General features: G+C 35.6%; 1 protein-coding gene across 1 annotated transcript in view; it reads right to left on the bottom strand.

The window, feature by feature from the left end:
• Positions 1–23,387, bottom strand: part of MTA3 (metastasis associated 1 family member 3) — a gene marked incomplete at both ends in the record, with an annotated part of 116,787 nt that overhangs the window by 32,315 nt on the left and 61,085 nt on the right. Inside the window, 6 exons of the mRNA XM_079532450.1 lie at positions 3,262–3,348; positions 12,547–12,769; positions 13,440–13,591; positions 14,839–14,963; positions 17,114–17,172; positions 20,205–20,279. Of these exons, the coding sequence (XP_079388576.1) occupies positions 3,262–3,348; positions 12,547–12,769; positions 13,440–13,591; positions 14,839–14,963; positions 17,114–17,172; positions 20,205–20,279 (721 nt within the window). The remainder of the gene's footprint in view (positions 1–3,261; positions 3,349–12,546; positions 12,770–13,439; positions 13,592–14,838; positions 14,964–17,113; positions 17,173–20,204; positions 20,280–23,387) is intronic.

Below are 23,387 nucleotides of genomic sequence, written 5' to 3'. Positions count from 1 at the left end.
TGCAAACCTTCACACCTACCCACACCAGGAGTCGGGGAGCTCAGCAAAAGGCCTGAGGCAGCCACAATAACCTTTAACCTTTAGGCAGAAAAAGGGAGGTGGGAGAGCCAAACAGCCTTATTTGTAGAAAGGAGTATAATGGCCAGAGGGAGTCAGGCAGGCTGCATAGTGAGAAAGGGCAGCACCAACAAACTTTGCACTGGAAGACCATGGTTAACTTAGTTTTAGTCACAGCACGTAATCTTACTCTTAGAAGTATGAACACTCTTATCCAAGATGTTTCAAGAGGTTCAGATTAAAAAGAATGGAGCAGGATAACACATTTTTAGTTGTTAGAATGACATTAAAGTCAGGGCTCTGGTAACTGCAAGACAGTCCTGTAAGGCTGCACATGTAAAGGCTAGTTCAATATCTCTGATGTTCCCACTGTTTTCTTAAGAGCTTTGATTCTAAAATGCTCATTTGGCAGTCTCTTTCAATTTTCAGAAGGAAACGATTCATATTCAGGGCTAATACCACTAAAATATTATCTATTTGCAAAAGAGCTCCAGCAGCAAACAAAATAATGCCCAGAGCTGGATCAACAGACTAGAACTCAAACTCCTTCTGTCTACAGTATAAAGGAGATATAACTCTGTACTTCTAGAAAGTGCTAACAGCTGAGAAAGGATGCATTTCCTTCCTTTGACATTTCTTCAGTTTGGAAGTCGTTAATCCTGTTTGCCATTTAGACTGTCTTTTCTCTTTCTGCAATGAGTAAAGTAGCAGGACCAAGTTTTACAGAAAAACTTTATTGATAAGTCAGGACCATTTCCCAACAGTTTGAGTCCTTACACCATCTACTCTTATGCTCTACCTATAGACTTGCTTCAAATACTTGCACTTTCAGAGATCTTTTTATTCCTACTGCTATTACCCTTATTCTACTGCCTAGTACTTTTATTCACTGAAAATCTCCTATCCATTTGCAGCTTCTGCTAACTTAGAGAATTAAATGTAACATGCAAATAATCCAAATTATCCCAATAGCTACGGAACAAATAACCAACTGGCCAAATTCAGATTCTATGATCACTTCTGAAATTAAGATAAAAATGAAATGTGAAGAGAAACAATACTTCAATTACATATTTTTCAATTGCAGGAACCTTTGTTATAAGACTGGCTTGCAGCCCCAAGTAATAGCAATAAAAACTCTAAAAGCTCCCATTTCCACTAATGTCACTGAGGTACTCTATACATATACAAAGCAAGCTAAGAAAATTTGAAGTCTCCTGCTGAGCCACTTAACTAACTAAGCAGCCTGAATTCCATAGGTGCTTAAGCAGTTGGATCTCTCTATCTCTTCTCAGCATGCATCTCTGCTGGAAACTCTAGACTGGTTTTCCTCATAACTGAGAGGAAAAATAGGGCATTTAATTATCTAAGGACTCACTTTAGGAGGGTTTGTTTTGTAAGTACAGTGAAGACTGAAGAGATTACAGGGGATTAACCCCAGGCTCTCTAGAGGACAGAGCTTAGTTTTAATACTTAACCTATTCCACCTGGGGAACCGGTGGCCCTGAAGCAGAAGAGACAAAGGAAGACAGTGACCTAGAATTGTGCAGAGCACTGATATCCTCTCTGCCTCACCAGTAGGGCTCAAAAGAGTTGAGACACAGTTAACAGCATTTCAATAAATGCTTGTGGGTATGGCCTGGAAGGGACTTTAAAATGAAAACAGCTACCTCCTGTGTAAGTTACCATGTGACATTTAACACTAAATTTTAAAATAAATAATGAAAGCACTACTCATTCACTGGAACATACTATTACTTCCCAGTTTTCTCTCCCCACCCAAAAAATGCCATAATCAAGCCTTCCTTAGACAGCTAGTTTAGATGTATGCCTAGAACTATGTTGGGTATGCTTCATATCCCTATAAAAGGCATTGTTCGCCTTCTGTTGTATTGAGATGTTTCACTTCTTATCCAAGTGAATTCTAAGTGGATTCTACAGATACCTTGTATATTTTAGCACGAAACCCTCACCTAAGTGCACATAATGCTATCTAACATCATCCATCCATTTACTCCCATTAAATCTACAGACCTGTGCTCCCAGAGCTACTAAGATGGTCCCTTTTAGCCTAGACAAAACAATATTAAAAACATACATTTCCTAAAATACTCATGCTGTCCTTTCTTCTTCTGGCTGCACAGATGGGGTCAGCCAGATGAGCCATCCCCTCCCTCAACCACAGCTCCTCCCAGTAAGAGGAAACAGCCCTTCTCTCCTCCCTTCTGTACATAAGTAACATAGAACACATAGCAGGGATGCACGTAGGAAGTTAGCACTATTATTTTCCTTAAATTCCAAAGGAGGAAGAATCAAAATTCTGTGACAGTGGATATTAATTTTTCACTATCCTGTTTTTTGAAGCTTGGATTTTGTTAAACTTGGTGTTCTGGAAGAATACTCATAATCACATTTATACCTGATTTCTGTTTCAGTAAGTCACAAGACCATTATTGTTTACTTTGTTGTACAACAAACAGCCTCCTGTTGGCTTAAATATTGAGCAGAAATATCTAAAATGAGTTCTAATTCTGTAGAACAGTGATGATACTCTGCAGAATCTCCCCCTGCTTCTGATCAATTGATTGATTTCTGTATTTATATCACAATAAATTAAAAGCCTCTTCAGTGTTTCATCTCTTAGATGATAATGTAAATATTTAATTGTCAGTTCCTTAAAAAGAGGACCATTTCCTTTTTTTTTTTTTTTTAAATAACAATTACAATGTCTGGAATTCCTCCTCACTGTCTTACGTGAGCATTTCATCCTCTTGGCTATAGTATCAGTACAATTTGTGTCATCAAGTTAAAAGAAGGCCAGTGTTTTATGTTGGCTCAAGTCTGCTCCATCAGAGAATGGGAATTTTGCACATCGATTCAAGATGCACAGAACAGCACACAGAACACTGAACATCTCCCCACTAAGTGCTAAAGTATTCAAACTACCAGACTGTTTTTTCCCGTTGTAAACTGCATCAGGTTTCACTCTGCCATTCTAAACCAGTATCAGAAGGCCTTTTGCCTTTCCATGATCAATCACACAATTTTCCAACTGAATGCAGTAGCAGACCAGAATATTTATTAATTTATTCACTTTATAGTTTTCCTTTTATTAAAAGCAAAAAATCTCTCATTTTATGCATATAGTATCAGTAAATACCAAATAGTCATTTGATTTATTTTATGCTAGAGGAAGATACCCACCTAAATACCCAATGATACATGACAGTGGTTTTCTGGTGCTTTTGATCTTCAGAGGATTTCCAGCAATTTCATAATGCCGATCTGCATCTGAGAATTTTAAAGAATAAAACTCAGTTTAAGCATTTCACCATTACAAATATAATTAGGACACACCAGCCAGTTTCTGACTGACTTTCACCACAAATTTTTGCTTGATTTTCTTTCCTTTTTTTTTTTTTTTTTTTTCCCCATCAATGCCAACAGTGATAAATAAAAGGTAGGCTATGTCTTCACTTATGTAATTGATTTTTAAATTATTTGAATGTTAATATAAGATGTAAGAGAAATTCCATTTTGCCTACAAAGTCATTTTGGATACAGTAAATTAGGCAAATGAAACACAAATGAAAAAATATAAAATAAAGGCAGATCTGGCTATTAGCAAGAATTTACATTGATTTTTTTCACTTTATTGATTTCCACAATTTTTGTCTGGCTCTAATTGGGGTATTACAGAACTTCGAGGCCTTTAATTCTGAAGCCTGAATTCTGTCATGTCTTACTCCCATGGTGTGGTGATTCACATAATCCCACTGTGACCATCATGAAGAGATGAATTTTAAACAAACAAACAAAAAAGAAAACACAAACAGAAAAAAACCTTTACTATAACATCTCAGCAAACTGGCCAATTTGTAACCAAGTATGCATGCCAGAGCTCAAAGGTTTCAAAGACCGTAAATTCCTGAAAATGAAATGAAAATAAGCAGTTCAGTAACTACCTAAATTTGATACTATGACTACAATCTCACACCTTTAAAGGCACTGAGAATACACAAACATAGACCTCCTCCATGCCCCAAATACAGAAGCATTATAAAGAAAAGGTTCAGACCTCGGGATTAGAACCTATCAGCCCAAGGCAAAAATCCTCAGGACACCAAGTTTCATTAGTCAGTTTCAGGATTACTGGAATAAGCTTTCTTTTTAAACTCTTTGGAAAGAACGGGTCATCTGTTTTACAAGATCATATAAATAATCCCCATAGAGAGTACACCCAGAACACAGATTTCATACAGAATGACATTCGCATTTTGATTTTGTAGATCTAGAATTGTCTCACATAGAATTTCTTCTCGCATATACACACACCCATGTACACATTTTTTTCTATGCATATCGCGTGCACACAAATCTGCATTTTCTAACAAGCTTAACAAGAACTAGATATTAAAAATAGTTTATAGTAATTATAATTATACTTTGCATCCACAGTGCATGTTACTAAAATATTCCCGTGTGTTTCAATCCCACACAGGGGAATGAGTACATTACATACAGTGATTACACCTACATGAAAAGGGTAAGACACTATACAGAACAATTTATCTTTGAGGAAAAACATAACATTTGCCCTCTATACATACTCTATCCAGATCTGTGAAAAAACGTGCAGGTGATGTAACCACAGAACCACAGCAATGACAAAGAAGTACATGAGTCTGTTCACAGGTGTTTTAAACCTAGTAGGCAATGCTCAGCTTGTTTTAATGTTATTTTTTCTTAATGTAAGTAACAACATATGCTGTGCTCAGTGAAGAAAATGCACTGGAGCTAGTGCCTGGAATATTTTTAACATTCCATAACACTTCAACTATTTTAACTGAGAGTAGAAAGAAGCATCTCCACTGACTCTCTTAGTAAAATAAGTACAGGCTACGCAGTGAATATTTTATAGTTTGGGAATAGTAGAGCATTGACTACTAAGAAATTAGCAAGAAGTTTTTCCACCTACATGTTTTCACTAAAGAAAAAAAGACACTGAATCATAGTGAGATGCTAATATGTTGAGAGTACAGACTGTAAAAAGAGCGCAAATTCCACACTTGAGGCAAAACATTTTCACCAAAGGTGCTTGGTGGATATTCCAAAGCACTGCTGTCAATGAAACGCGTTTAATGATGGCAGACTTTAACCCACAGTATGGTACTTCCATGATAAAGGTAATAATGTTCATGATCTTTATGTACTACTTGTGAAAAACAACAACAAAGTCCTAACATCAAACATGACTATCCATACAGACACCAGATGGAATGGAAGCAAAAAAAAAAAAAAAAAAAGAACAATTCTTAATTCTTTAAAAAGGAGTATTTTATCTGATGGTGTGCATTTTTCAGACATATCAAAAACAAGAAGTGCTCTAGCACCTGTATCAATATGATGTGATCAAGTGTGATGCAAATGCACAAGACAGTTAAAGACTTGTTAGGAAAAAGAAAAACCTAATTCTCTGTATCAGTATTCACTGGTGAGAAACTTAAGAGAAAGTATTTCTCTTAAGTTCTCATATCTCATAAGTACATTACAACTATTTCATATAAAAGTGTCCACAGGAAATATTTCAAAACAAATTGATGAATAACAACAAGCTTCTGGGACCAGTGAGATTCATCCAGCCAGAAACTGCTGAGCATGTACAGTAGTGGTGTTCAGTTATTACTTAAACTTCTCTCAATTCAAGAGAATAAAAACATGGTGAATGTGATACCATTCTTTAATAAGTAGTTTTGTAGACTGGAAAAAAGGGCTGAGCTATTAATAGAGGCATACAGGTCAAACACCAAGAGCCAACAATGACCTTGAAAATGGAAAACACTTTTGTTGTGTTCACATTATTCAGCAACACACCCTTGCAACAAGGACAACTGCATGCTGGGCCTCCCTAGCATGGGTGCAGCCAGCAGGGAAAGGGAGCTAACCCCTCCCCTCTTCCTGCCTGCTGTGAAACCACTGTTGAGTTCTGGAATCACCACTGCAAAAGAGAGATGGATATACTGGAGCAAATCCAGCTACTGGAAAATCACCAGGCTGGTGGGCCACCAGTATAGAACATAAAGAGAGGCTGAGGGAACTGGATCTGGCCAGCCTTTAGATAGGAAGGTCAAGGGAAGACTTGATTACCACCTGCAACTATCCCATAGAGGCTGTAGTGTCTCCATCCTCAGAGATTGGCAAAAGGCTCTGAGATTTATGCAGGTGGTTGGATCAGACATTCACAGGCCCCTTCCTACACATATTCTATAAAACAGCGACTGTAAGTATCAGGGGTCTGCCAGGATCCTCTGGAGGATCTTGATACACTCACACACATCTGATCTCGCTTCCAACTTGGAACTTCAAGCAGCTTTTGACAAAACGTGTCACAAAAGACTGTAACATTTCAGTGGCTATGATGTAAAAGAAAGTTTTGTCAGGAATTAGAGCCTGATTAAAAGTAATTGTCTATGCAATCCCAAAAGGATGTGTACTGCTCAACATTTAAATTGGTAGGATTGGTAGGAAAAAATGTGATTATGGAGTTAAAGCAAACAAAAAACAAATGACTGACCATAATCAAAACTAAAACTGATTGCCAATGATATCAGTGGGATCAAGCACTGAATGTAAAGTAATTCTTATAGAGTAGAATGACTGTAATATACAGATTAAACAATCAGTTCTTAACAACTAACATGCAGAACAGCACTCTCAGTGTCAGTGCAAATACCTTCTATAAGTAGCTGGGCAATACTTGAAAGTGGTTGCTTGGTGAAACGATGGTGAAATTTTTACAGTATTAGAAATTACTATGAGAAGAAGAGTAAGTGTTTTGGGGTAAACCAAGCAGGCAGCTCAGCACCACAAGGTTGCTCACTCACCTCTTTCAACCCCAGGTGGAATGGGAGAAAGAACTGACAGAAAGGCACACACAAAAAAAATAACACAAACACAAAAACCAAAGTAGAACTTATTAGTTGAGATAAAAACTATTTGCTAGAACAGAAAAGAAAGAGGAAAAAATGTAATAGTAATTATATATATATATATATATATACACACACACACACACAGAAACACATGCACAAAAAAAAAAGTCATGCACAAGCAATTGCTCACCACCTGCTGACTGACGCCCAGCCAGTCCCTGAGCAGCAGCTGCCCCCCAGCTAACTCCCCATCATTTCTCAAGTTTTTTCCACATGATGCTATATGGTATGGAATATCTCCTTGGTCAGTTCAGGTCAGCTGTCCTGCTTCTGCCCCCTCCCAGCTCCTTGTGCCCCCTGGTCCCCTTGCTGGCAGGGCAGTACAAGAAGCTGAGAAACTGAAACTTCCTGGCTCTGTATAGAGCTGCTCAGCAACAACTAAAATATCATTATGTTATCAGCATTGTTTTTCTTCTAAAACCAAAACATAACATCACACTAGCCATTATGACAGGAAAAATCAGCCCTGTCCCAGTTGAAACCAGGAGCAAAATAGTGAGTGAAATAGAAAACATACAACACTCTCTAAAATTATGGGAAACTGTGGGACACCACAACCCTTTTTAAAAAGATACAGTACAAATAGAAAAGCTACAGGGAACAACATTACAAACCACAGTGTGAAATGGATTCTCTATGAGGTTTTCAACAGATTGATTTCTCAGCCTTGAAAAGGGATGACTGTTGTGAATACCAAGGAAATCAGGCATTCTAAGGAGATGATGATAGTGAATGGAGCTTGTCCTTTTAAATTTGAAAGCGGTTTAAATTTTTTTGTACTTACTAGATTTGTAGATCTCTTAAGCTTAGAGATTCTCACTTGTGAGTTATTTCTGACATTCCATTTCTGCCAAAACTCTAACAAATATCCAACAAATTTACTGAAGATAATTTACCAATTTACTGAATTTTTTTCCTCTTAGTAACGCTGGGAAAAAGTCTCACATTCTTTTGATCATTTTTCTGGCTAAAAGAACTTAAAGATTATAGTAGAGCAAACATTTCCATCGTATGTACAGCCAAAGATCTTCTGCAGCTATGAAAATCTAGAAGATAAAGAGATGATTTCTGACTAGTAAATGTTTGTAAATGTTATTTGCTTAAGAAGGTTGGATAGTGTTTTGCCAGTACACAGACTGTATGCTTAGAAAGACAAATCAGTAACAAGAGCTTTGCATACACTACTTAATTTTCACTTGTCTTTAACAAACAGTATTGTAAGACACAGCATCACGTACCAAATGTCTGTTATTAAATCTGCACACTTAAAGGCGTATATTTTGATCATAGACTATTCACTGATAACATTTTGTCACCTGTATAGACAGTGTAACTACCCAAATATAAATTACTGTGATTATTATAGATAATTGTATCAATAAAACTGTACGTGAGGGCAGCAAACAAGCAAACAAAAAACAACCAATGAAATTAAAATTTACATTGAGGCAGTGAAGTTCACACGACAGTTCACACTGTCAGGCATCAACAACTTGCAAGATTGGATCTATCTCCAGCTGATCTGATTGTGGAGAAGAAAACCTACTACAGATTCCTTTAATAAAATCCATTGACAGAATTATTTTGCTCAACTTTCTAAAAACTTGTAAACTAATAAAAAGGTTGGATATTTTGCCTGATTCAAAGCGTGAAAGTTTCCTTACTGAAACAGTTCACCAATTCTAATAATTCCTAAAAATCCACCAGACAAGTTTATAGTCTATTATCTCTAGACAGAACAAAGTTTGCGATTTCCATGATGGATTGAACTCCTAGCAAGAGACGCCATGATCTCTCAACCTTCTGGTGACCACCCTAGATTAAACTGAGATGTGAATGTATCTTCTCCATTTCTCCTGCTGGCATCAGATCTGGGGTCATGCTACATGGTTCCCTAATGAGGAAAATCTAATTCTTTAAGCTAACCAAAGGAATGAAGAACACAAAACAGAGCCTTGTTCTCTGCTAGCACATGTAATGGGCTAAGGAAGATGATGTGGGTAGAATTACAGGAATCGAACAAATGCTGTGAAATCTGTGGAGTTTTCATTTGTTTGTTTGTTTTAGCACTATAAAAGCTTCCATGCTCCTCCAAGACAAAAGCAGTGTCAGCAGATAAATTCAAGTGGAATGCAAAAAACAATTTACTTTATGAGAAGTCTAGTAAAAGCTAGAAAATGAAAGCTAGAAATCCACTTTATGACTAGCTTGTTCAGACTTCCTTTCTCATAACAGGTAATTAATTTCACAGAATCACAGAATTGTAGGGGTTGGAAGGGGCCTCCAGAGATCATCAACAACCCAGCACTTGAACAATTTGCCTAAGACTAAGAAGGCATAAAACTGGATACGCTGCTGGGGTTAGAGTGCCCTGCCTTCTTCTTTTATTTCAATTTTAAGATTTTGGCATGGTGCCTATTGCAATATAGCTGTGAAATGCAGTTATAGCTCCCAGCACTTGTTCTACACACAGAGAATTATGTACTTCTTAAAGAATCTTTAAAAAAAAAAATCAGATTCAAGTTTCAATGTACCAATATGGAAAACAAATTCTAACCATCTCATGCTATATTGTAACCTATTTTGGCAAGGTTATCTTCAAAGCATGACTGTAAGTGTTGCAACAACAACAACAGCATTCATTCAACATTGTAACTGCTCAGTGGTATTCAACGTATGAAATAATTACTGCTAATTAAGTACCTAATTTAAGATGATTAATATCAGGCTATCATCCAAAGATTCAAGGCATTCAGGGGAAAAAAAGTCTATTTAGATATAACATTAAAATCTACATAATGCACTGAACACAGATCACCAATGTAAGTACATGAACAAAACTAGAACAGTCCATTACTTAACAGTTTCCTTAAGGGGCTTTACTGGAGTAAGAATATGACAAAAATCATAAGCAGGTAAGAACACTGTAAAATTCTATAGAAAGATGGCAAATAACAGAAAATATATATATGTGCATTTACACACAAACATTAACTTCATTTCACGAGACATAATTTGGTTAGCAGGACTATATATATTAACTTGAATGTTGTACTTAAAAAACATCGACTGATTTATTGTTTTTTTCCTTCCAATCTCTGTCAGATCTAAACCAGAAGCACCAGCATTCACAAAGATGAAATAGCAAGGTCCAATTACTTCATGTAAAATGAATAATAAAAGATAGAAGCTACAGAAACAAACAAAATTGTTCCTGATGTTAATCTGATGTGGCACTTATTCACTTAAAGGAACAAAGATGAAGCAGTCACGACATCATTAGTCTGGTACAAGAATGACTCCTCCATGCTGAAAAGCTCAGCTTTTTACCTCCTTTGTTTTAAAAGTTGAGAAGTGACTATAACATTTGTTCTACTATGATGATTAATGCTTGGATGAAACCTCCTCCCTCCAACTTCTTGAACAAAAAGTTCATCTGCAGTATGAAGAAATAGATAAAAGTTTAAAGTTCAAGTGAACAAGTTTGCCCCTGAACTTGGTACTGGCGAGGCCTCATCTCAAGCACTGTGTTCAGTTTTGGGCACCTCAGTACAGAAAGGACATTGAGGTGCTGGAGTAGGTCCAAAGAAGGGCAACAAGGCTTAAGAAGGGCTTGGAGAATATCCCTATGAGAGACTGAAGGAACTAGGGATGTTCAGTATGGGGAAAAGGAGGCTGAGGGGAGACCTTATTGCTCTCTTCCAATACCTGAAAGGTGAGTACAGCATGTGCGGGGTTGGTCTCTTCTCACCGGTGACAGGAAATGGCCTGAAGTTGCTCCAGGGTAAGTTTAGGTTGGATATTAGGAAAAACTTTGCAGAAAGGGTTGTTAAGCACTGGAATAGGCTCCCCAGGGAGGTGTTTGAGTCACCATCCCTGGATGTGTTTAAAAGCCGTATGGATGTGGTGCTCGGGGACGTGATTTAGCAGAGGGTTGTTAGTTAGGATAGTATCGTTAGGTCGTGGTTGGACTCGATCTTTAAGGTCTTTTCCATCCTGAGCAATTTTATGATTCTGTTCTATGAACCTAATTCTAAAAATAATTATCCTCCATGATTTAGTAAAAAACAGTGCCAATTAACTTAAAAGGTAAGTTAAAAGGTACAATCGTTTCCTCTCAGAAAATAATGGTTATTTTGTATTAAGGATTAAAGATATAAGCACAGTCCAGCCTTGGAAATAATTGTGCCATGAAAGTATAGCCCATTTTATTGACACAATGGGCATACAGTTTCCTTAAATATGAAAGCTGTTCTTGACTTGGCTGTTTTCTTTCTTCTTTCAAAGCTGTACAATAGGACAAGTAAACAAATGAGGACAATGAGTAGAAATACTCATCAAGTTCTGGAAGTCGGCAGAAGCAGGTGAAGAGTTTGTATGTGAGAAACAGTTGGTGTTAAAGTACATTAGGGAAAAATACTCAAAACCAGATTTTAAGCCTCTCATTATTTCTTTTAATTAACACTGATATCATTGGCATCCTGGGAAAACATTTAGCACTAATCTAGTGAACATGGTTTTAAAACCAATGTCTTATATTCTAAATAGCTCTCTTCAATTGTACTACATTTGGTAGCATGCCAGCACAGCTTGTTTTGGAATATCAAGTGCCTCATTGGAGAACTGTACTGATGAAGACCAAAATAGAACCAGGCAGTGTGAGCAGTAAAACTATGCTCTTCGTACAGATACAAAACCTACCGAAATAGTGAGTGACTTCATAGGACTGTGGAACAGAATCAAAACACATGAACATAGAGTAACTTCCTGATGCTATCAACAGCAACCCAAAACCATTTGTCATATGATTACTTAATCATTTCTTTGTTTTGACTACAAAAACAAAAGGCATCACACTGTATTTTATTTAAAACTAAATTTTAAAATAAAATGGACAAAAAACAGTGCAACTGTGGTGAAATAATGAACTTGGCTATCATTACCCACTTGATCACATGATAAACTGTTGCATTACACACTACATCTAAATTCTTACACATCCACAGCAATGCTACTTATTCTTTGGCCAATTCCACTGAGAAAACCTAAATTAAGTACAGCTCTGTACTTTCTACTTAGTAAAAGAATAAACAACGATATAAATGCAAACTTCTTTTACATTATCCAGTTGGAAGCATGATTTCTATCACAACATGGATCCTCCACAAGATTTTTTTTAAATGACATTTTTTGTAAGGAAATTAGGCAATGGCTATGTTCCTGTTAATTCACTTGAAATGCCCCCCACCTTTTCCAGCCCCCACCTCATCCCCGATCCTTCCAGCACCATCCAAAACATTCTATTTTTGAAATAGTCTGAAAATTCTTCAAGGCAGCCAGACTTTAGGAATGTGTTGGTGATGTACTAGACAAATGAAAAAATGAAAAGCAAAAGCATATAGACAAGAGATGTTTATTGAAAAAGAAAATAAAATTAAAAGACAAAAATGGGTGGGAAGCACAGCACACAGAACTAAGAATTAAAAAAACATCTTACATTCTGCCTTAATGGCAGCACAGTTAATAGGAACAAAGGGACGTCTTGCTGCCTGCCGCAGCCGAAGGGTATTTTTGCAGACCTGACGGGCAAGTTTTGTCCAGCACGTTGTGTGAAGAAAGAAAGCTTGGCGTGTTTTCACAGCTGACTTTGGACTTCCAGTGTTACGAACTGGAGTTCCTTGTGTGGCCTGCCGGGACATATGAGTTCTAACATGGGATTCCTACAGAAATAAAACAAAAAATAACACAAACTTGAATTGCACAATCTGAATGTTCCCTGCTAGTGACAGGTGGTACTAAAAATGATTATGTTTAACAAAAGAATTATCTAATGTTATTTGATCCTGTCACGTCAAGTTGAAAGAACGAGCAGCCTTCTTCCACCAAACAAATGAAGAAAATGAACAAAAGATGTTTTCCTCATAATTAATTAAAAAAAAAATAATAATAATCCAAAAGCTGAATAAATTCATAATGTTAATAAACTAATATGTGTAAGTGCTATTCAAAAAACTGGGGCTACATATACGAAGCTATGCAACACACTGGAGAGCTCTGCTGTGAACTGACATACATTAATACCATTCTAGATGAAATTAATGTTTTACAGTTCATATACAAATTTCTTGACAAGATGACATTTCTCCAACAAAAGTGCATGAAGTGAACATTAGTCTACCTTTCCAAGACTTGGTCAAATAAAGACAAGTCTGGACTAGCACAATGTTTAGCAATACAAAAGACAGGAAAAGGATTAAAAAGAGTAAGAGAAGTTTTGTAACATCATGGTTGAACACATATATAAAATGCATGCCATTAATTATTCAAACCACAATAGTGTTGTGAAGGCATCACACTTCACTTCAGGGAGGCTTATCTACACAATCCTACCTCTGCAGGTTGGCTGGAAGAGAGTTTATCTTCATCTGTCTGTGTGGGCATTTTCAGGCCACCGTATTTCTTCCAATAAATCCAACAAGAAGCACACAATCTACACTGCATATTAGGAGGACCCCAAGAGTACCACTGGTGAGATTGTGAAGCTAAGGATGAGAGAACACCACAACTAAATTGCATGCTACATTCAGAACAGTATATCCAAATACTGTAATGTATGGCATTTCCCGAAAGCATTACCACAAAAAATATTTAATCCATTTGATATGGAGAAAATAGCAACTTGTTTAAAAGCACCTCAAAAGTCAACTCCAAAAAATATTTCTGCATTTATTTTCAAACTTAGGACTCTCTATCAGCATAAAGAGATTTTCTTCCAGGGGTCTTCAAACACAAAAGAAAACCAATCAAATAAAACAACCCCAAACAAATAAACCCCTCCAGTCTCACTCTCCATGATTTCTCAACTTAACATGGAAAACTGACTAATCAGGATGCTTGCTACTAAAGACGTTGTTTAAGATCCCTGTTTCTACTCTGTGACCTCCCAGTTACATGAAGCCAGTACTTATAAGTCAAGATCCTCTTAAGAAAAGGGTAAGCACATCAACTAGCTTTTCAGATGCGTGCCTATCTTTATCTTGTGCATGTTCAGTCTCATTTGGAAACATTAATTTAGTCTTTTATTTTTGTAATCAAACTTTCACCAGAAAACTACTCTTTAAAAATATAACTTGAAAAACAACAGATGTATGTAACTGGGACTTTTTAAACTAAAATAATATTTTTTACGTAATTGCTGTTTAAGACACAGAGAGCCATCACAAAAGTAAAGAACTTCTATATGCCAGGCTTTTTGAGCCTTTTCCAATTCAGAATTTTATTGTATCTTCTCTTATACAATCTACATCAGAAGCTGCTATTTCAAGAAGCAGCAATCACAAATGCACAAAATACTAGAGAATTAAAAAAAAAAACCCGAAACTACTCAATCTTGCCACAGCAACAACAACAGCAAATTAAAAGCAAAAATAAAACAAAACAAAAAAAATCTGCAATAAAAAAACCTTAAAAACAAATTTAAAGCACAAGCAAAAGTAAATATAGATTTAGAAGCCTGAAGGAATAACATCACATCCATTACACCACTCAATACTTGATTGTTCCATACTTACTAAATTGCTGAAGAAAAAAAATGAAGTGGGTTTGAGTATTAACATTACATCGATGTATTGAAGACAGTTCTAATCTGAAGTTATTTCTGCTGCACAGTGGATCAAAAATTCTCTCTTACTTATAGTATGAAAATAAAGGTATATAGATTTTGTTTAATGTGTATTAAGATTAGCCAAAACTCCTCAATTATTCAAAAATTTACGAAAATTTGACTTACTATAGCAGCTTTCACAAGCCCTCCCTATTAGTGAGGCCTGTGCCTGGTAAGAGGCTCCCATTGCTCCATTGACCGTAGCAGGTTTCCCATTGTTGCTGGATATTTGATTGGGATTTGGTTTATTGCTAAAAAATAAAATAAAATAAAAATAAAAATCAGTTTCCAGAAATTATTTTCTAACCTGCTAATAAAAATGTAAACAACTTAATTTTGGAATTCCGTCTGGTGACAACATCTGTAAAAATTAACAAGAGAGTAATTGTCATGTTTTTCTGGTGTTTTCAACACAGAGTTGATGCGTAAAGAGCTGCTACAGTACTCAAATTTGCAGACCTTTGTAAAATGGTCAAACCTGCTTAGCAAGCTAAAGACAAAGCAAGCCTCAGTGTCAAACACTGGAACAAGTCTGACACAGCATAGTCCCCCTCTGCAAGGCTTTACAAGTTGAGGTTGGTCTTTCTGTGAAATACATAACACATGAAAGTAGTAACAGTGCCTGTAATACAACAAGGCTGTCCAGAATAGAGGACAGGTTGCTGCTGTGTATCTAAATGAGAGGCATGTAAGTTCCTACTAACTGTAATATGCTGCAGCCCTATAACCCTGGCACAGATCACCCATGTATGGGTTGTGTCCTAAACCACTCATTCTAAGAGGACTGAAGAACTTCAGCACTCCTCTATGGTGTATTATATCCAGTAAGACACTCTTTCCAATTTCCAAATACTCTTTATCAAGTATCTTTCCAAAAGGTACTTCAGAGAAGCATACTGAGATAAAGACACAAGGAAGATCAAGAGGTAGTTAAGTCTCTTTTTACTTGAATATCTATTGCTTAGTTACCTTCCAGAGCAACCAGGAATTGAAAAGGGACTCTGGTTATTGAGGACATTCTTGCTTTTACGGGAAGTACCTTCTGACAAGATCAAAAAGGTGTTCAGCTCTAAGAATCAATGCCTCTCAGATTTCAAATACAATAAATTTGTCTTGAAATAGAGCATTAGAACTATGTTTACCTACATGTGCCTCAGATTGCAGTTGCCAATGTCTCAAGAATTCCTGTTCTAACAATTGAGTATGGATTTTGTCTTGATGGTAAGTCAAAAGATGGTAGTAAACCAAAATGAAAGTAAGTATTTGTATATTTCAGGTTAGGTAGGTTATGTCAAACAATGCAGCTAGTCCTTAACAATTTTTCTAAATTGACAACTTCCCTGAGAGAATTATGTAACACTCATACAAAACTTTTCAGCATAACCCTCTAGTCCACGATGTCAAGAAATATCCATGCTGCAAATATGACTTGAGCTGTAAAACTCACAATGCTTTTTCACAAATGAAATTAAAAGACTGAAATTAATAGTTTTGCTGTTTGTATTAAATCCGCTTAAGAGAAAAAAAAGTCTGTATGAAATATGCAAATTAAGTTCTATTGTATCCAATTTATACATGCAATCAGAATGGCAACAATGGATTTTGAAGGTATTTTATCTGGTATTCTAGTCTTCTGTTATATAAACATTGGTATTAATGGGTAAATTCACACACAAACTCAATATATCCACAAAAACCTGTAAAGAATGTCATCTATAACCCCCTCTCTTATCATAACCTTAAGGAAATTATAAATATGAAATAGAGATTATACCTTGGTTCCATAAGCCACACATTAACAAAAGCAAATCTAGAATTGAGTTTAAATCTAAAGAACTAAAATACAAACCTCTCAGAGGAAAACGGAATTCATTAACAAGAACTGATCAAAGGCAAAAGATTTGGGGTTGTGTGCTACCTTTAATTTATAGCCAGAACATCTTGTCTCTAACTCGAGAACAGATGATATCAAGATAAAACCGTAACCAAAGTGAGTATCTGATTTTATGTAACTACATTAACAACAGCTTCTATTTTAAAATTATGAATTTACACAAATATTAAATGTTGGGCTACAGAGATTCTGAAGCAACTGCTCCAGAAAAATTGCTTTTAAATGACAAGATCCTTCTTGCCTGTGAGCAGTTCATGTAGCACTTGATCAACTTTTGCAGAAGTTTTCGCCTTTCCAGAACAGAAAGTTTGGTGGTCAAAGCCAATGGGTTGAAATAAGGACAAGGAATTTACAACATTGTCCAATGACACTTCAGCGTGTGTATGTACTACTTGCATATACATGTTAAAAGTATTAGGACAATATGAAGGAAATATCATTTGTGTTGATACACTTCACATTTTCACCTGTAAGTAATTCAAAAAAGAACTTTATTGTTATACTCACTAGGTGGGGATGTATACTTGTTTCAATTTACTTTCTGCTTCAGCTGCTTTCAGACGTTTCTAGATGAAAAATCAACACATGAAAATACTTCGTTATCTTCGAGTACACAAGCTCATAAAACTGCACATAATCCAACCTTAAATTATTTGCGTTTCATTTCACAGTTCTACAAAAGACTCTAGGAAAAGTGTAGAAATCTAGAAGATGAAAGTCATTAAAAATTAGAGCTGTTCTATTTTATTATTGGTTTGAAATTACAGCATGCTGCCCTTCCTGGCAAAACTCACAATCCTTCAGCACATGACAACAAATCTGTAAAAACAACAAGTACTGTGTATATAAATTACATCTACCAAAAGAAAAAAGAGCAAGAAGAAAGAACAGCAGCATAACTGAGTTTTATCATACTTTTAATGCTGGTGGTTGTAAGTAATACAATTTTAACAACTCTTTTCCTTGTGTGTTTACTAAAATAAATCATATATTGTCTTCTATATAATAATTCCACAATGTTACTTCGGTATAAACTGTATTTTCACGGACTAAAATGGTGATTAACATTGTTCCCTACAAATAACAGAAAATATCACAGCTTTAAAGCTGGTCAGTCAGTATGAGTTCATATACTGTGAGAGAAGAAAGGATGCAGAAACGAAATCATCAACCAATAGTTGCAATTCGAGATGAACTTTCTGCCTATTGAAACGCAGAGAACAAATGCTAAGAAACTGAAAAGATTCCAAAATCATGAGAAATCACAAGTAAGTAACAGAAATTTGAGAAGGAAAAGTCTGAAAGTTGAAGCTGGAAGTGTTAGTATGACAGCTACTTGTTTGTAAGGGTAATAAGGATAATAAAACACTGGAATAATGAATCAGATCTTTAAGAGGAAAATAATATGAAAACATTTCAATGAGTGAAATGGGTCATCTGGCTTTTCTCAGACGCTATATAACATTGCGGTCACCAAGAATGATTACTGAAGGCCAGGATTAGTTTTGCTAGACAGGTTCAGTAGAGATAGAAGGCTTCAATATATATATTTCCCTTCACCTTTACTTGAAAGGAACATGCTCTAAAGGTGACAACAGTATCTCCATCACCATTAAATCACCATCCCTAGCTAGAAAGTATGAGTGACATTTAGAGGTTATTATGATAAAGAAACATTCATTATGACTGACACAACACAGCCAATTCATGCAAAGAAATAAACAATTAAAGGGCAAATTTTCATATTAAACTGCACAAAGTCCATACTTTATGTATGTATAATATGTAAGAATGTACATCAACATTTTCCTATTCCTCAAAGCTATTCCACACCTCAAGGACCGTATTTAGAGAAGAATGACTCCAAAATTGCCACTTTCTTACTGAACATATTTTCTCCCTGAAATGCTAAATAAATCGAAAAACAAAACCCAAAGCACCCTAAAGATACCTTTTTTTTTTTTCCTGAACTGTATTATTTCTACCATTCCACAACAACCAAAACAACATCAGGATGAAGTTCTGATCTCTGATCAGGAAGATTGCAGATATGTTCGGTAGCGTACAAATGAGATATCTGGTCTACACTGTTTTTATTACTGATAATCACGCGTGACTTTGAAAAGATCTTGCTTAAAACAATAAATCCTGTGCTGTCGTGCCATGTTTTGAGTTAGGACGTTACACCTTTATTATGCAAGCTCAATGTATCACATCTTTACAGTTGTAGCAGAGGAACAATAATGAAGCCCTGCAAAAATTTAGAAAAGGAGCTTCAAGAATCTTTTGCCAACCAATCCAGAGCAAATGCTTCAGAAAAATTTCACAGGAAACATGATCAGCTCTGAGCAGTCTCAAATCAGCTAACAAGACAAAGTTTTCAGTTCAATTTATCCTTAATCCAAACCTTAGAGTCCCAATAAAACCTTTTTCTTTATCTGATTCTCCAAGATTCTCCAATGACAACTGAAAAAAAAATTCTTGAACGCAGAGCAAATCATTTTCTTTTTGTATTATCTAAAAGATCCTAGAGATAATTCAAAATTCAATTATGTGGCTAAAAAAAAAAAATTAGAAACAAGCAAACACCTTTTCCCTTACTTTTCATATCCCAAATCAAGCAAAGAAACAAAAATTCAACCCAAAACACACACACACACACACACACACACACACACACACACACACACACACACAGAAAAAGAAAAAACAACCAAAACCACAGAGCAAGCTGCAGTAATCATCCTCTGACATACGGCAACAAAAAAATCTGGAACAACTCCAGACATCCACTTAACAATACAGCTGTCATCATCCATTAGAGCATAAAATTTATTTTCAACATTCTGTACTTCATGTAAATTATACAACAAGTGAATGAGCTACAAACTAAGATGTTAAACTGTGAATTACAGCAAAGTATTTTAAAATATTTTGAATATCTAAATCAAGGAGTAAATAGGTAAATAGTATAATACATAAAAAGTACTAACACTAAAGTCTTGCCTATATCTGTTTCAAGTAACCCAGCATAGGTATCCAAAATTATATTATCATTCCTCTCTTACAGGAGAACTCAAACATTCATTCAGAAGGATGAACATATTCATTGTGTGCAGAATGTTCTCAACTTTGTTTTTCTATCTTGATCATGCCAAAGTAATATTTTAAAATGAAGTATCAACAAAATGTTCAAAACACTAAGAACCACATTTAATACAATCTCTGTTTCCTTATCCTTTGATTCCTTACACAGTTTCATAGCCTACAGCATTTGTTCCTTAGCCCATTTCTTTCTTCCACACCATAGCAAGATGCAGAAATCATACTGCTACAAATGAGCATACAATCCACACGGCTTAAAAAGCACTTCACAGCTATGTAGTGTACAGTAGGCATTCTAGGATTTGGCAATACATCGTGTGAACAGCACAAAATCAGTATTCTGCATCCTAAAATATTACCATACGCCTCCTGCCACGTGTCTTTTTAAGAACACAAATGATTTTTTATTCTTTAGCAAGCTGAGATTTTTTTATTTTATTTTTTTTTAAAGAATGTGTCAGAATTATTCATGCTGAAATAACCATTAAATTACCTGCTGCACATATCTGTCAGTAGTTTTCCACATGTAGTAATATTCAATGATACTAGTCAGCGACTTCCAAGGGAGCTGAAAAACATGTTACAAACTGAAGTAGTTCCAAGAAATTGCAGTATTCACATTTTATTCAATACATCTTAAAATCACGTATAGATTATGCAGAAATTTTAAAATGTCTACGCATTAAATACCTACCTTAAAAATCCATATGTATATAAATGCATGTACTACTAATACTAACAATCTTTCTTTATAATTAATAAAGATGCATAATTGCATGAAATAAATGACATATGGATTTGGATATGTAAGCCAGACAGTTAAACTAAATGATCAAAACAAAAGCAGGTGCATCAGGAAACATAAAGTTAAATCTGTTATGAAGTGCATCAGATTAAGAATGATATCAGGACTAAAATAAATCACCTTGACATGACTGTGTTGAAGTCTTATAATAGTTTTACTCTAAATAAGAAAAAAAATACACTGGTTGTAGTACTTAATTCACAGGTTTTTCAAGTCTCATAACAGCTCAGCTGCTCTTATAATACTGCTGGTTCTGCATCAACCACTACATACTCAACCATTAAGCACCAAACAAAAGGATGCAAGGGACAAATTGCAATAAGAGCAAAAGAGCAACAGAGTACTTCACAAAAATTTCTGAGCAAGATCAGAGTAGTTGAATATTACTATTATGACCTTCTTAACAATTTTGGGTGCACAAATTTATCAGTGAAGTGAAAATCTATGAGCCTAAAATCACAGATTCATAGACTAGGTTTATGGAAAAAAAATTAAGCACAGAGCAGCTATTTCTAATTAATACCCAACTATCTACTTCACAGAAAGATTCAATTCTATCAATTCCCTATTACTTAAATTAGTAAGAGCCATACAGATTTAATGCAATTTTTACTTATAACCTGGGAAGACATTAGTATTTTGTGCACAGTATTCAATGGAGGCATGCATGAATGCTAATAATAATCATGCTGTGAAAGTTTATCTTTGCAATCTTACTCATTTGAGTAAGTGGGGCTTTCTCCATGTCCTAAGACAAAAGAATAAGTTCCTGAAAGCAGAAGAAAAACTGTATCAAACTACCTCTTCCAGCATACAGGAGCTTACAGCCAGTTTTTCACTCTGCTTGCTTTCAGACACTTGGACGAACTGAATTTGGCTCCCATTTCTACATTCAAGAGCTGGGATTTGGGTTCAGATTTAGTTGTGTCTTCTTTTTCAGACAGCATACCACACTGTATAAATCTCTGGTCCAAACGACAGCAAGGTTATCTGTTTGCATTTAACTAACAAGTAGCAGTGCAGCAAATACATAAATTGATGCTGCAAAGAAACAGTAACAATTCAGTTTACTGAAGTTCATTTCCTTTCTCATGTAAACGATGCCTTAAGAGAAATCTGCCAAGAAAGGGCTGGTGAGTAGCACACACACTTTTGGTGTGAGTTGACAGGTGAGCTGCTTCTCAGCATGTCCATGTACTTCATGACACCTAGGTGAAACCCTATCTGTTGTCGTCAACTAGTCCATTTTAACTTCTCAATAGCTATTTTCTTTCCTCAGCATTTATGCTACTAATACATTCATGCCACAAAATATGTTTACCATTTCTCTAAACTTCCATCTGCTACAGCTATGACTGTGACATGAGTATGTTTGTTCACTCAATAGGCAACTGCAATTAATGGAAGATAATTAAGGTGGTTGAATTGGATAACCATAATCCTTTTTACACTGAGTCACACATCCCAGAAAACCTGTTTGACACACTGAGCATGAATTGCCTTTATTCTGTTTACTTGCACACCAAAATGATAACACACTGTAGAGACACAAGAATTTTCCTCAGGTCGCTCTTAACTGCCACAGAAACCATAAGCAGATACAGAATAATGTACTGCCATTATGAAATTATAATAAAAAATTAATTGAAAGACATACAAATGACCACTTCACTGACATTTTTGCAGAACAAAAATAACAATGAGTTTTAAGCAGTACAAAACCAGGAAGAGATAATTTTTGAGTCCTGAGTTTTCTACGGGGCAAAAAAGGACCATTCAGACCAGCATGAAAAACAGAGGACTAAGTTATTTTAAAATGAATGTGTTAAGTTTACAGCATATTTACAGGACTTTTTGATACTGGAATCTCATTCCTATTTTATGTAAATAGTTTGAGTCAGATTTTCAAGGCATTTTTTGAGATATGAATGTCATAAATTTGTGAAAAATTATGATCATGAAAAAGTAAGAATTAAAATGCTGCTTAGGAAAATATGTTTCGAGAACACAAAATATTCACTCTCTTTTCCCATTTTACGACTGAGGCAATTCAAGTAATTCAAGAAAATTAAGTAATTGTAATTAAATTAAAAATTTTAGGTTGATTAGGATTCACATAGATCCTTAAAGTCAGCAGAGCCTCAACAAATTAGCTCCTTTAACAGCTCATGAGTCAATAGCAGAAGAAAATGATTATTCAAAGACTAGACAGTAATTTGATAACGAATGAGCTGCTCCGGTCTATTAAAAAAAAGGTAAACTCCTTTATTCCATTTAATTTATAATAATTATTTTGCTTCCTAATATTTAATGTTATAGTATGAAGTTTGAATTGCAACATTAATGTCCACACAGTGCTGGTTCTTACTAATTGCTGGAAAGTAAATGAGCCTGCCCTTTAGAGAATTATAATATAAGGGCTGCAACCGCATCTTGGCTTGTAAACCTGGACTGATTCAGAAGACAACTCCTGTGGTACGTAATGACTCAAAGCAGTATGGCATAACCCTCTTCTTCACAACGTTGCTATCAACTCCAGGACAGTCTTGCTTGCAAAGTGGCACCATGGTGCTGACTAAGCTGCTTAGGTGCAAGGTCTTAGACAGCATAGGATTAGATATAAAATGGGTGCTGAAACAAGTTAGCGCACAGACTAGCAGTGCATTAACTTCTTTGTCTAGGCTTTTCCCACATATATAAGATTAACTTACAAGGTATGATAACTGGTAATCGATAAATGTATTCTAATGAATAATTAACTGCTGAGCACTAGAAATATACAGCTATCTCAGCATGCAGTCTTTTCATATTATCCATAATTTAAATCTTAAGGGTCTATATTAGATGATTACTTGAAAATAAAGGCTTGTT

This window comes from Tetrao urogallus, assembly GCF_951394365.1.
Source record: "Tetrao urogallus genome assembly, chromosome: 2".
Taxonomy (NCBI): Eukaryota; Metazoa; Chordata; class Aves; order Galliformes; family Phasianidae; genus Tetrao; species Tetrao urogallus.
This window is presented reverse-complemented; position numbering and strand designations above follow the sequence as displayed.